This window comes from Panthera onca, chromosome A2, assembly GCF_046562875.1.
Source record: "Panthera onca isolate mPanOnc1 chromosome A2, mPanOnc1 haplotype 2, whole genome shotgun sequence".
Lineage (NCBI taxonomy): Eukaryota > Metazoa > Chordata > Mammalia > Carnivora > Felidae > Panthera > Panthera onca.
In genome coordinates this window covers 4,557,982-4,571,547 of record NC_138340.1, presented here as the reverse complement: position 1 = coordinate 4,571,547, position 13,566 = coordinate 4,557,982, and the positions used below count along the sequence as shown (strand labels likewise).

The 13,566-nt window shown below is 63.1% G+C and overlaps 1 protein-coding gene across 2 annotated transcripts in view; it reads left to right on the top strand.

Moving 5' to 3' along the window:
* The window catches only part of MLLT1 (MLLT1 super elongation complex subunit), a 67,641-nt gene extending 56,536 nt beyond the window's left edge, over positions 1-11,105 (top strand). For both annotated transcript variants that reach the window (XM_060629976.2, XM_060629975.3), the window contains 6 exons: positions 2,818-2,905; positions 5,103-5,211; positions 7,307-7,406; positions 7,782-7,853; positions 8,056-8,127; positions 8,345-11,105. In XM_060629976.2, coding sequence (XP_060485959.1) covers positions 2,818-2,905; positions 5,103-5,211; positions 7,307-7,406; positions 7,782-7,853; positions 8,056-8,127; positions 8,345-8,473 — 570 coding nt within the window. In that variant the 3' untranslated portion in view covers positions 8,474-11,105. The remainder of the gene's footprint in view (positions 1-2,817; positions 2,906-5,102; positions 5,212-7,306; positions 7,407-7,781; positions 7,854-8,055; positions 8,128-8,344) is intronic.
* The last annotated feature ends 2,461 nt before the right edge of the window (positions 11,106-13,566 follow it).

Sequence of the window (13,566 nt, the reverse complement as noted above, 5' to 3'; positions counted from 1 at the left end):
TCCTGGTGTGGTCGTCGTGAGCACCTGGGGGCTTCTGCTCAGAGTGGGCTGGCTGGACGCCCAGAGTGGCCCTGGGCTGTGTATCCTGGGAGACTGCTGAATGACAAGGCTTAGCCACTTGAGGTCCACGTAGGCGTGAGACCCAGCCACCGACAGGATGCCGGATCGTGACTGGCTGCCATTGGACAACCCTGGGGTCTCAGTGAGGCACAGATGTCTGGTGGAGGCGGCGAGATAGCCTTCCAGACTCGGGCCTCCTGGGCCTCTCTCGACTGTCTCGGGCCATCGACCCTGGAGTCCACATGGGACGCCACCACCGGAAAGCTCTGACCAGTGTGTGGACCCTGAGTCGCCTCTCCCCTTAGCCCTCAGAGGTAGCTGGGCAGCTCCTTGTCTGAGTCCCTGGGCCGAGCTCCTCAGCTCCTCCAGCGGCTTTTCTGTGGTCTCTTTGGTCCATGGGGTTCCTGAGCCAGTGGCTCCCATCCAGTCACGGCCCAGGAGGCCCTCTGTCCTCCCTCTGGACACTCCGTGTGGCCTGAGCACCAGGACGCTTTGCAGCGCTCACAGTGACCTCCTGTGCACTTCTGACCCACACCTGCTCTGGGCTGTCTTAGCTGAAACCATTTCTGGGCTCCCTTTCCCTGCCCTCTGGGCTAGCGTGGGAGGAAGAGGGACAGGTCCTTCTGAGAAGCACGTCCGACTGCTCGGCAGGGACACCACCAGCGCTCGCCTGTTCTGACGCAGGGTCCAGGCTGGCCTCTTGGGGGCTCCCCGTGTCCAGAGTCTGCCGACCTGTCTCCCCACCGGGCGCTGCCGCCACCCCTGGTCTAGCACGTGGCCCTGCTGTTCTGTGCCCGCCCCACAGCCCCTGCTGCTCTCACGTCCCTGGCCCAGTCCTGCCCGAGGCCTGTGCCCCAGAGGTCCGTTGGCACAGTTGGCGTTGACCTTCATGTGCTAGCATCGGCACACACACACCTGTACACACTGAGCAGAGGCCGGCACACTCGCTCTTTCACAGATCGGGAAACTGAGGCTTAAAACTGGGGATGCTGGTGACAATGCTAGGGTCAGAATGCAGCACCTCTGGGCCAGAATAAGAACTCAGGGGTCTATATGCTGGAGGCACCTTGCGGCTCCAGGCCCAGCTGGGCCCCTTGCTGGGGGTCGTGGGGTCATGCTGGTCTGGATGGCCCCTCTTCAGTGGTCAGTGCTTGATGGCAGTCCAGGCCAGGTTTCCCCAGGGAGGGCTTCCCAGAGAACATCGTTGGCCAGTGTGAAGGTGGGTGAGTAGGGGACATCAGTAGGGGTGCGTCGGGAAGGTGGGAGTGGGTTCTGGAAGACTGTGGTAAACCCTGGAGGACTCACTCCTTTAACTCATCAGGTGCAAAGTATTCTGTCCCTGGGGCAGCCTGGATCACTCATGGGTCTGTAGAGGAGGAGACTTGTGCCTTCCTAGGGCCCCTTGCATGGGCTGGGGCCCGCCCCTGGTCCACAGACCATCTAGAGGGGCTGTCCTCTGCCCCAACAGGTCAGGGGCTCTTCTGGGCTCTTCTCTCCCGAGACACCTGCGCAGACGCCGCTGGGTGCCTCTGCCTGTCTCCCGGCCCCCTCCCTCCTCTTGACAAGGGGAGGTGCTTGATCCCAGGTGCTGAAGCTGTCATTTCCTTCAGAGGATCCTGAGGCCAGAGAGCTGGATAGCCCGTCCCGAGGACAGCCTTGCTGGTCTCAGGCAGCACCCCCCCATGCATTGGGGGCACTCTGGGCCAAGGCAGACCTTCTGAGCTCTAGACTATGCTCTTATGCCCTTTGGGGCCTGTGCGCCCTGGCCCACGCTTACCACGCTGCCCCTTTGGAGTAGCTTGTTGGCAGAAAGCAAGGGCCTGGGAACAGACGCTGCCCCTGTTCTGGCTCAGCACTCTGTGTGGCACGGCCGGAGGCCCCTGCCACGAGCATGCATGCGTCTGAAGCAAATGGTCCCTATCCAGGTCCCTGTCCACCAAGAGAGGCGCAACCCCCAGGCATCTTAACCACCCCCCCACCTCCCATCCTATCTGCCATCTAGTGTCCTCTTGTGGCTTTTACTGCCCCCTGGTGGCTGAGTGTGGGGTGGCTGGCTGCAAAAAGGAAAGAGGAAGAAGGGGTGTGACTGGCCGGCTCTGCGCGTGACAGGCCACCGTGTCCTCACCTGCTGGTCATGTGCACACATGCTCGTCATGACCTCAGGTGCCCGGTGGATGACAGCACGTGGCAGGAAGACGCCTTTTGATCATGCGTCAGCCTTGGGATGGGCTGTGAGGAACGGGCAGGATGAGAAGGGGGTCTCTGCACCCACCTTTCTTGTCCAGACCCTTCAGCTGTGCCCTGTGGCGGCACCACCACCGCCCACACCAGCTGGGGCATGCTGTCACCAGAGGAGGGCCCACAAACAGAGGAGCGCCCCCTGCCCTGCATCAACGGCTTGTCTAGTTCCTTGTCCCCCTGCCCAGGCAGGTGTGATCTGGAGCTTCTCCTGGAACTGCTCGAAATTTCAAGTCCCTCAGTGGGAAAAGAAAAGTCCTGCGTTGCATTTTGAATGCTAACCGGCGTCCCGGGGCTGAGGGGGGAGCCGGGAGCTGGGCCATCCATGGAGCCCAGCTCATGTGTGCCTTAGGCAGGGGGTGCCGGGGTCTGGCGCCTCGGCGAGCTTTGGAGTGGGGGTCTGGGCCGAGACTCGGTGAAGGCCAGAGGCATTCATTGCCTGCTCGTTCCCCTCGGACTGAAAGAGTCTCCTTGTCTCCTCTCCCACTGTCCCGCCCGTCCCTGTTGTCGCGGGTGAAGTCTGCCCAGTCGAGCCCGTCCAACTCCAGCTCCAGCTCCGACTCCAGCTCCGACTCGGATTTCGAGCCGTCTCAGAACCACAGTCAAGGTGCGTGGTGCACGAGGAAGGGAATCTTCTTGTGCAAAGGCAGCTGCCGCCCACCTGGAGCCAGGGGGGCGCTGGGTCTGGACTGAATCCGAGGGGTTCGCGACGGTCTCCTCTACGTGACCGACTCACATGGGGGCTCATCCCCGCCTGAGCATCGGCACGCCCGTGTCTCAACGCTGCTACCCCTGCCATGAAAGTTCACTGACAGCTTCCTGGGAGCGGGGATGGTGGGAAAGGGTGGGGGAGCCCTACACCTGGGCTGCCCTTGCCCTGGACTGTTCCAGGAATGGCCCCCGGAGATCCGCAGACCTGGGTTTTTGGAAGCTCAGGGGATCCATATGAAAGAACAAAACAGAAGCAGGTCCCCTGACCACCAGCCAGGTGTGAGATGCGGCCCTTTCTGGTGGTCTTTCGTCTTTGGGGTCAGTCTCCGGGGCCCGCGGGTCTGCCCAGCTGTGTGACAAAGGCTTGGAGCCTTGCTGATGAGGTGCTGCTGCTGGTGGGCCTCTGGAGGAGGGTCCCTTTCCCTCCCTTCCTCCCTCCCTCCCTCCTTTCCTCCCTTCCTTCCTTCCTTCCTTCCTTCCTTCCTTCGAGCTGCCCATCCCAGATAGACCACTGTTTCCTCTGCCCCCCCATTCCCATCCTCCCCCTCCCCCATCCCTGTCCTCACACCACCCCTGCCCTAGTCCTCACCCCATCCTCCCCCTCCCCCTCCCCATACTCACCCCACCCCTGCTCCAGTTTTCACCCCCATCCTCCCACTCCCCATCCCTATCCTCACCTCACCCCTGCCCCAGTCCTCACCCCCATCCTCACCCCTCCCCCATCCCTATCCTCACCCCACCCCTGCCCCAGTCCTCACCCCCCCATCCCTGTCCGCACCCCACCCCTGCCCCAGTCTTCACCCCCACCCCTCCCCCATCCCTATCCTCACCCCACCCCTGCCCCAATCCTCACCCCTCCCCATCCCTGTCCTCACCCCACCCCTGCCCCAGTCTTCACCCCCATCCTTACCCTACCCCTGCTCCCATTCTCTCCCCCACCCCAGCAAAGCTCTCCGTGGATGGGGCAGGATAGGTTCTGCTCTTGCTGCATAATTTGGCTGATACTCAGGCTCAGACCCCAGCAGTCTGCATTTCTGTCTTCCCTCATGCCTTCGGGGAGGCTTGGTGGAAGAAGGCATAAGGCCCACTTGGCTGCCCCAGAGCAGGGAGGGCCTTCCTTGGGTGCAGGGTGGGTCTCGGGGCCCCAGCCCACACACAGGGTGCTGAGGTGAGGGCAGCAAGGGGCCCACCCTCAAACTGGAACCATTACTTCTGGTGAACTGAGCCAAGATTTTCCTGCCCCCACAGCCTAGAATCCTTTTTTCAAGGGTTCGGGAGAGCTGGGGAGTGGATCGTGGGGGGGGTGGGGTAGGGTATGGCCTGCCTGGAATTCAGACTTGCAGTCGCTGAGGGGAATGGGGGATGGGATGCTCAAAGCCCACACTCGCTCCAAGGGTTCTTATCTATGGGGAAGGGAGGGGGAACCTGCCCGAGCGGGATCATGTGACCAAGGTAATTGAGGGCTTTGTGTCCCTCTGTTGCCTTGGTAACAGGAATATAAACCAAGATGCCGTCTGTAGGGGACTGGAACTGTGGGCCTCTGGAGAGAGGAGCGGACGGTTGGCCCAGAGCAGCGGAGGGGGTTGCTGAGGGGCTGGGCAGGCCGGCGTAGGGGCGCAGGCTGCCCGGGAGGGTTCTGTGCCCCCGGCTCTGGCTGCCTTGCCCTCCCAGGCCGGGGCTGGCTTGCCGTGACTCCGGGCAGAGGCTGTGCTCCCCACACCCGGAGCAGAGGAGGGCTGCCCCTCAGCCTGGGCGATGGAGGGGCCCTGCAGTCCCGCTGCAGGCCAGGGGCCAGAGGCCTGCGAGCAGGGCCAGGGGCCAGAAGCCTGCGAGCAGGGCCAGGAAGGTAGGGGGTGGGGGGAGCCAGGGGGTCCCTCAGGAAGGGGGTGGCCACGGGGGTAGCTCTTGGAGGCGGGTGGCAGACCTCAGGTGGCCAGAGGGACCTCCGAGGCAGGTTTGTGTGGGTGTGTTTGGGGGTCACGGTTTCGAGAAGGGCCGCGTGGTCCCGGGCGTGCAGGGGAACCTGTGGAGTGCAGGCAGAGCCCTGATCCTGCTTCTGTCCCCTTGCCTGCCTCCCCTGCTGCCCTCCCCAGGCCCCCTGCGCTCCATGGTGGAGGACCTGCAGTCGGAGGAATCCGACGAAGACGACTCTTCGTCGGGCGAGGAGGCCTCTGGGAAGACCAATGCTGGGAGGGACTCCAGGTGCCTGGGCCCTCGGGGAGCGAGCAGGGCGGGTGAGGGGGCGAGGAGACGGGGCCGGGCTGAGCGTGTCCCCGGAGCACCCCACCCGAGGCACCCCCGGGGGCTGCATGCTCTCTCAGTTCCACCAAGCTGCGGCTCCTGAGGTGCCTGCTGGGCAGGGAGGGCAGGGAGGGCAGGGAGGGCAGGGAGGGAGGTCCGGTCACCAGCCGAGAGGGGAGTGAGGCAGCGCACAGCAGCCTGACGGCCGGTTCAGGGTGTAGGGGGAGGCTCGTTCCTCTGCTTTCGGGCCAGGGGGCCGCTTCCCCCTCACCCTTCTGCCCCTGCGTGGCCCGGGGTGAGGGCGGCCCGGAAACCGTCCTGGGACCGGCACACACCCCAGCGTGGGGAGCTGCTGTGGCTGCCTGCTGGCTCAGGGAGGGTGACACCTGTCCTTTCCTCAGAGCGGGGTGAGCTGAGGCTCCTCCTTTGGGTGCCCCCGAACCCTTGGAGCGGGCCCACCTCAGGGATGGCTGTGTGTTCTTAGCCTGCAGCCCAGAGCAAATGCCGGCCTCGGCGCCAGGCCTGCAGAACGGGCAGACCCGGGAGCCAGCGGCCCTGTCTTGATATAGTCCCTCCTGCCTGGGAGGCCAAGACCTCGCGACCTCAGTGGCTCATCTTTCAGATGGGCTGGGCATTGGGTCTGCACCCAGCGGGCTCGGGGACGCCCAACGGGTGCTTGCCGTGGCGCTGTTAGTCATGCCAGTTAAGCCCGCCGCCCAGAGTTGCATCCGAGAGAGTCCTTAAACGGGCTCTTGCGTTTGCCGGCACCCTCCAGGTAAGGGAAACTGGGGCGCGGGCCGGGGGGATGACGGGAATGACCACCCGGTGTGCTGGCAGTGCGCGGCACTGGGAGCGGGATGCTGAGAGCTCTAACACGTGTCAGTCCGATCCTGAGGGGCTCCCGGCACAGCACGGGGACCGGATGTGCAGAAGGGCCTTTAGTGTCCTTTTCAGGGGCTTCCTGGGGCTCCAGGGAAGGGGTCACGCTGGCACTGTGGCTGCTTGGGGTGAGCTGACACAGCCCCACCTTATTCCCTCTGCTTTCTCGGGAGATGCTACCTGGTGGGCCCGCAGGCATGGGGGACACTATAGTGCCACCTGGGCAACGAGGAGACCTCCCGCCGGCCTGTTCCCACCCCCCCCTCCCCGCCCACGGCAGACCTGCAGCTGCAGGAGTCTGGGAGAGAGCAGGCCCTGGGCCCCCCGAGAACAGCAGGGCCCTGGGGGCTGGTGCTTCTTGTGGGAGAAGCCCCTCTGAGGACAGGACAGCCGTGACCTTGGAGGAGTGAGGCCAGAGCCTCCAGGGCCAAGGTTCTGGCCACCGTGTACCCGGGTACTTCGTGCGCTGCGTTCTGTGGGGAGGCCCGTTTCAGGCAGAAGGAGAAAGCAGCAGGTGGATGTGCCATGTGGTAGATGTTGGCAGGCCTGGGGGACTCCTCCTGACTATGGCAAGGCCGGGGTGTCCCCAGGGACTGGGGGTCCCGGACGGAGACTCTTCCCACGGATGAGTTCCCTCCACACCTGCTCACTATGCTTCGAGAGACTCTGGAGAGGGCTAAAGGCGACGGACGGGCCGACATATTTTGTGTGAAGAGATGTAGTGAGAGAGACGGGGCTGTAGGTTCATGCGTGCTGGGGATTGTGACCCCGAGCCGCCACACCCTTCCCCTGAGACAGCCTGAATGCTTATTCCCGGGCACAGGGTGCCTGACGTCCCTGCCAGAAGCCTGCCGTCCAGAGGGGGTCAGCTCAGGTGGGAGCCGAGGTTTCACCCTGGGCAGATTGCCGCAGGTGGCTCTGCCTGCAGGGTCACCAGCAGCAGAGCTGAGCTCAGGAGTGAGACCGGCAGACCGACACTGGGCTGTGTGCTGGCCCTGGAGCCCCACGTAGCCCCTCAGAGTGCCAGCGTGCTGCTCTGGGGCTCTGTGCCGAGTGAGGCTGGTCTCCTGGGGTCTAGCGGAGCGCCGAACCAAGAACGAAGGGCAGGATCCGGGAGCGCAGGTCCCCAGAGCAGCAGGTGGTGGGGGCCTGACAGGGTGCTGTGTCCTGTGTTCAGGTTGAGCTTCAGTGACAGTGAAAGCGACAACAGTGCCGACTCCTGCCTGCCCAGCCGGGAGCCCCCTCCCTCCAAGAAGCCACCCCCACCCAACAGCAAGGTAAGCTGGGGGATGCCCAGGTGGCCCCCACTCAGAGGAGGAGGAGGAGGAGGAGGAGGAGGAGGTGGTCTGTTGGGCGAGCAGGTCTCTGCTTCAGCCCTCATGTCCTGGAGGCAGGGCTGCGGGATGTGGACTGTAGTCTCCAAGGAATGGAGACTGAGGGTGGGGGCAGAGGGAGGCTTGGTTCCCCCCAGACCCCAGAGATCTATCTGTTGCCCATGGTTGGCTGCCTTTAGAGTCAGGGTCAGAAGAAGGAGGACAGGAGCCAGCCCCAGGTTCCAGGCAGGCTCTGGAGGGGGGTGGGAGAGCCTCCAGCGGGCTGGGGGAGGAGGTGAGTGAGGGCAAGAGCTCAGCAGATCTGGGTTTGCCCTGCAGGCGTCAGGCCGGAGGAGCCCAGAGTCCTGCAGCAAGCCCGAGAAGATCCTCAAGAGGGGCACCTACGACAAGGTGGACGACTGGCCCGGCGGGTGGTGGGAGGGAAGTTCTGGGCCCCCGGAGCTGGACAGACTCCTCTGGCCTGTGCCCTGTCCCAGCCTCACCCAGGGGTGCCTGAGGCCTTCCTCTTTCCCGTGCCCTGGGCCCAGATGGGTGGGACTGTGGGCAGGGTGGGGCTGCGGCCACCGGCTGAGCGCCCCTCCGTCACCCCCAGGCCTACACGGATGAGCTGGTGGAGCTGCACCGGAGGCTGATGGCCCTGAGGGAGCGCAACGTGCTGCAACAGGTGCGGGGACCCCCCCCCCCCCCACCGCGGTTCTCTCAGATGCGTCTGGGGCAGGGGGTGCCCTGGAGGCGTGCATGCTGCGGGACATTCCCGGGGAGCCCTTCTCCTCCTCTTCTCCCTCAGAGCCTGACAGGGGGCGGGGTGAGGGGTGAGGGCCACCCCAGCCCCAGACCAGCCTCCTGCTCTCTTAAGCCGCCCGCCCTGCCCCATCTTCCAGATCGTAAACCTGATTGAGGAGACCGGCCACTTCAACGTCACCAACACCACCTTCGACTTTGATCTCTTCTCCCTGGACGAGACTACCGTGCGTAAGCTGCAGAGCTACCTGGAGGCCGTGGCCACATGACCCTGGGCCGGGTGCCGGGCCCTCTTCACCGGGGGCCCCGGGAGGCCACGCCCAGGCCCCGCCTTCCTTCTTCTCTCTCGACTCACCCACCCGCAGCACTGCCTTAGTGACCGCCCTGTCCTCGGCCCGCACGGCCAGCTGCACTTTCCTCGTCGGCTCCCGGCCCCCCCTCCCCACCACCGGATCGGGAGCCCTGAGGCTGAGGGGGGGCAGGCCGGCGCCGCTGCTCCCCAACACTCAAGGGCCGTCACCTGGGCCCCCCTCGGAAAGCAGCTTGTGTTGAAGGCAGCACCAGGCCTCACTTCAGGAGGGGAGGAAACGTGGCCCGCGGTGGGGGCCCCGCTCCGCCGCAGGACACATGGCATGGTTTCGCTGCCCTGGCCTCTCTGAGCAGCCGGGGCACTGCCTCCAGCCTCCCCCAACGGTTCCCACACACCCACCGTGCCCCAGGGCCGCGCCAGGCCGGGTGCAGTCCCCCGCGGGCTCTCACTGTGCTGGGACTCTGTCTGTACAGTTCTCTCTCTAGTGTATGTGTATGCACTGTAGGTACCAGAGCGGTTTCCGGGTGTGCGTTTCCGTGGCAGCAGTGCACGTGGGGGGTGGGGGGTGAGTACGGCGGGACTTTTAGGTTAAGACGTTCCCACTGGTCTTGTCGCGGGGCCGGAGGCCCAGCTGGAGCGGCGCCTCTAAGAGGCGAGGGGAGGACTCGCCCTTCGCGGCTCCAAGGATGTCTCGTCCTCCCGTGGCCCGGAGGACCCAGCCGAGGGCCGGCGAACACTACGACGGGGCAGCGGGGCCTCGGCACCCAGGGGCCTCCGCGCACTTGGCGCCTGGTCAGACCGGCGGCCACCTCCAGGAGCAGACCTCCTGGCCTCCACCAGCCACGGGCCATGTCGTGTGTTGCCCCCCACGGCTCGTCTTCTTCCTCCTTCCATGGGTCCTCTTCCTCCTTTCTGTCGTTGGAGTCTTCGAACTTTGAAAAAATGAGCTTTTGCCAAATAAGACGAGATAGTTTGTGGAGTTTTTTGAGGAGCGTCAGGACTTAGAGCCAGCCCCTCGAGCCAGGGCCCAGCCGGCAGCAGGCCCTCCCGGGCACCCCTCTCTTGGTTCGGGCCTGGCCGTCCCACCCCTTCGAGTCAACGCCAGTCCAGAGACCTGACTCCTCGCATGCCTGAGACTCTCCGAGGGCCAAGCTGGCTCCCCACCCTCTCAGCCAGAATGCCCTCATGGGGTTAGCCCACCCTGGGTGGGGCTCCTGGGGGCTGGGGTCCTGTTTGCTCAGCCTCTCATCCCCCAGTGCCCCCGCCCTGACTTGTGTGGGGGGAAAGGACCAGGGCCCCGAGGTGGGCTCACCCTCTCTCCCCAGCCCACCCTCAGAGGGCCTCTCCTCCCTGCCTGTCGGGAGCTCCGATGCGGGGAGTGCCAAGCTCCCCTTCCCTGTGGGTCCCGACTAGTGTGTCCCCGATTCCGTCTGTCAGGCAGACCCTAAACACTCCCTGGGGAGACCTGCCTCCAAGGTTTCCCCAAATTTCAGCCTCCCTGGTGAAATCCCCAGAACTTGCCGGGAAGGCCCGAGAACTTTCAGAGGAAACCGCCACGACTCCTCGCCATCTGCTCTGATTCTCTCCTGACCCCACTGCCTTGAGGTATTAGGAAGAGGGCGGGCCTGTGTGGCAGGCTCCGTGCCGTCACGGTCCCCTTCCCCAGGCAGGCCAACAATACTCCAAAGTGGGGCACCTCTCTTCTCTGGAAACTCTAAGACAGTGGACAGAAGGAACTAGCCTGACGTGGGCTACGTGAAAGGCAGCAGCTGCCCGGCCCTCTGCACAGAGGCTGCTGGGGGCCGTGGCCGGGAGCCTGAGCCCCAGGGCGCCAGGCCTTCCCCTTCCGGAGCATCTCCTGGGAAGGGCCACAGGCCCTCCCGGGCTCCACACCGGACTCGGGCAGCGTTCTTGTCTGGAGCCGGGCTGTCCCCAGGAAGCAGCTGGAGGAAGGCCGGGCTTCGGCCTGCCCTCAGTAGCAGCAGCGTCTGGCCCCTCCTGCTGTTTCTGGGGCCTTCAGAAGCACCAACCCGTTTCTCAGTTACCTCCTCTGGCCAGAAGGCCCCAGTGCTGTCCCCCAGAGCTGCTCTGGGTCCAGTGCTGGCCCCGTGATCACCTGATGGACGTGCCAGGCAACCAGGGCCTTGACCGCAGCCTTCCCAGCTGCCCCCCTCCCCGGCCCACCCCCAGCTGCCCGGCAGCTGGGCCCACAAGGGCTCTGGGGACGCTTCCATAGGAAGGGGCCGGCACTTTGTGACTGCCGCGTGTTTAGTGTTAAGTCCCCTGCCCCCAGTGCAAATCCCTGTGTTTTGCTATCTCCTGAACAAAATGTAAACCGACACCTGAAAGCAAAAGGTATCGAATACCTTTCTTACCCATAAGGGTTTTTACAAAGAATGTGTCTCACTAGGAACTAGGACACTCATCGGCCTGAGACCAACTCCTGGATAAAAGGAATAAAGGAGAATCGTGTTTGTAATAAGTCACAGGATTGTTTCTGTCCTGAATTTTAAACTTTTTGTTAAATTGTGAAATTATGGAGGAGTTTTATAGAAAAAAAAAAGTGAAATAAAGTCAGATGGGAAAGCAGACTTGCGCGCAGAGCCTTATGCGTCCGCTTCATTCCCCCTGGTACAACCGGGAAGAGGACAGAGGGCTGGCATCCAGCCTGGGCGGCAGGAGCGGGGATGGGGGAGGGGGGCGGTGAGCAAGGTTAGCATCCCGGAGGGACAGTCGGAACTACTGGAAATCCAAGAGGGGAATGGCGGTGGAAAATGTGGCCTCGGGTCCGGCTTTTGACGTGTGTTCTTTTCCTTGGGGGAAGGGGCACGGTTGGGGTTGAAAGACAAGCCTGACTTCACAGGATGGGAGGATGGGTGGACAGCTAGGTGATAGAGGGTGAGATAGGTAGAAAAATGTGGGTAAAGACCACCTCTGCTGAGAGCTGGGGTGCCTGTCTGCTGGTTTGCCCACGGTGGGCTTTGCCTAGGGCCCCGTGTGGCAGAGCTGAGTGAGCCCCGAGGAGACTGAGCTCTTGCGGGGTCCCACGTAAGCAGCCCGGCCACTGTGAAAGTTCCACCCCGCTCTCGGCAGGTGCAAGGGAGACGGCTGGCCATACCGGAACCTCAGGAGCCTTTCTTCTTGGCAGTAGCCAAAATTTCTACTTCCAGCATCAGGGCAATGGCCTCCCCTGCCCTATCTTTCCTATCGGAGAAAGATGCTGCGAGTCTTCTGGGACAGTTTCTGATCAGAGCTCCCGAAGCAGGATCTGGAGTGGCTCCCACGGCTCCCAGCCCCCACGACGCAGTGAAGGACGACTTGGGGGTGAGAATGCAGCAGGGCTTGCCACGGGCCAGGCGTCGCAAGCACTGGGTGGTGTGGGTGCTGCTGACAGAGTCCCCACGGGCAGGTGAGGCAGCCCTGGAGAGTCCGCCTCCCTGTGGGATGGCACGTAGGCGCATTTCTGAGACTCAAGCCCAGGCACGTGCTCCTGCAAGTGCGGACGTGTGTCTACGCCTTGTAGCGTCCTCCTCCTTCCCGTGGGTCCATCTGGGATCACGGTCCTTGAGCCTGAGGAATTAGCAGCAGCAGTGAATTCCCTCGGCTTCTGCTCGTGCAAAAAAGACCTCTCCGTTTCACCCTTAGTTCCTAAAGGTGTTTCCTCCAAGTGCAGTTGAGGGTGGGCAGGGGTGTGGCTGTCTGCCTCCTGCCTTTTCTGTTGAGAAGCCAGCACTTTGGTCTCTTGCCTCTTTGAGTCTGGTCTCTGGTGCCTTTAAAGTTTTCTTTTTGTCTTTTAGTGAAAACAGTTTCCATACATTTTGGGGATCTTTTTTCAAGTTCATTTTGAGAGAGAGAGAGAGTCCCAAGCAGGTTCTGCACTGTCACCACAGAGCCCGACCTGGGGCTCCAACTCACAAACCCCGAGATCGTGACCTGAGCCGAAATCCAGAGCCAGACGCTCAACCGACTGAGCCACCCAGGCGCCCCGTGATGTGTTTCTTTCATCCATCAGTATGACACCTTTGTCCCTTTTGAAAGCTCTTGCCTTGGATATTTTCAAATCCTACATTTTAAGTTTGTATTTTAGTGATGCAAACTCAAGACCAGTCCGAAGGCTCCAAGGGCACGTGCACAGTGAGCAGTGACCCTCATTCCTGGCTTTTCCGTGTCCACTTTCTTACGTGTCCCTGGAGAGCCATCGTCCGCTCACGACCAAGACAGACCTCCTACACCCGCACGCTTTTCCCCCAGGGTATCTGAGCACTCCTTTATTTGGCCGGCCTTCCCGGGTCCCCTGCCGCGACTGCGCATAGCCCCCCCCCCCCCCCCCCCCCCCGTGCACGGGTGCCACCGGGTCTCCAGCCTCCCGGGGCACCCGCCTCGCCCACCCCCCGCCTTCTGCCGGCGTGCGTAGGCACCTGCGTGCTTGTGTGTCTGCGAGTCGTTTCTGGGAGCCCCTCGTGGAGCACGACACTAGCTCTCGGCAGCGCGTTCTGTCCCCCCGCCCACCGCTTGCCTGTACGACCGGCGCGCGGCGTCCCTGCCACGCCCACGCCTTGCGTTTACATCAAGCTTTTCCCCCAGTGGCTTCAGGGTGGTTGTTCCGTGGGGAGGTTACAGGTCTTCGCTCTCCCCTGGTTTCTTCCAGCGACTTCATGTCTTTCCCCCTTTCCCTCCCTCCCTCCCTCCCTCCGTCCGTCCTTCACCCTTCAGTTTGTCCCATCTGGAATTCGTTTCACCATGAGGGAGGGCCCCGGAAGTGATGCGAGGCGCTCCGTCCCCAGCGGCGGACTGACGGTGCTTCCTTCACCCGCACCTGCCAGAGACGCCGTTTCTGGTGCATTCCTCCGCCCCTGCACGCGTTTCTGTCTGAGCCGGGCTTCCCCTCCTCTGCAGATGTCAGTTACGACCCATCCCTGAGCTTTTAATTACGGCTGCTTTGTAATTTATTTATTCTCTGGTAGGACTAGCGCCCCCCCCACCCCGCCCCGGCTTCGTTAATTATTCTTCCCTTTACAGAGTTTCCCCGCACAGGCTTGCATGCTCGCTTTC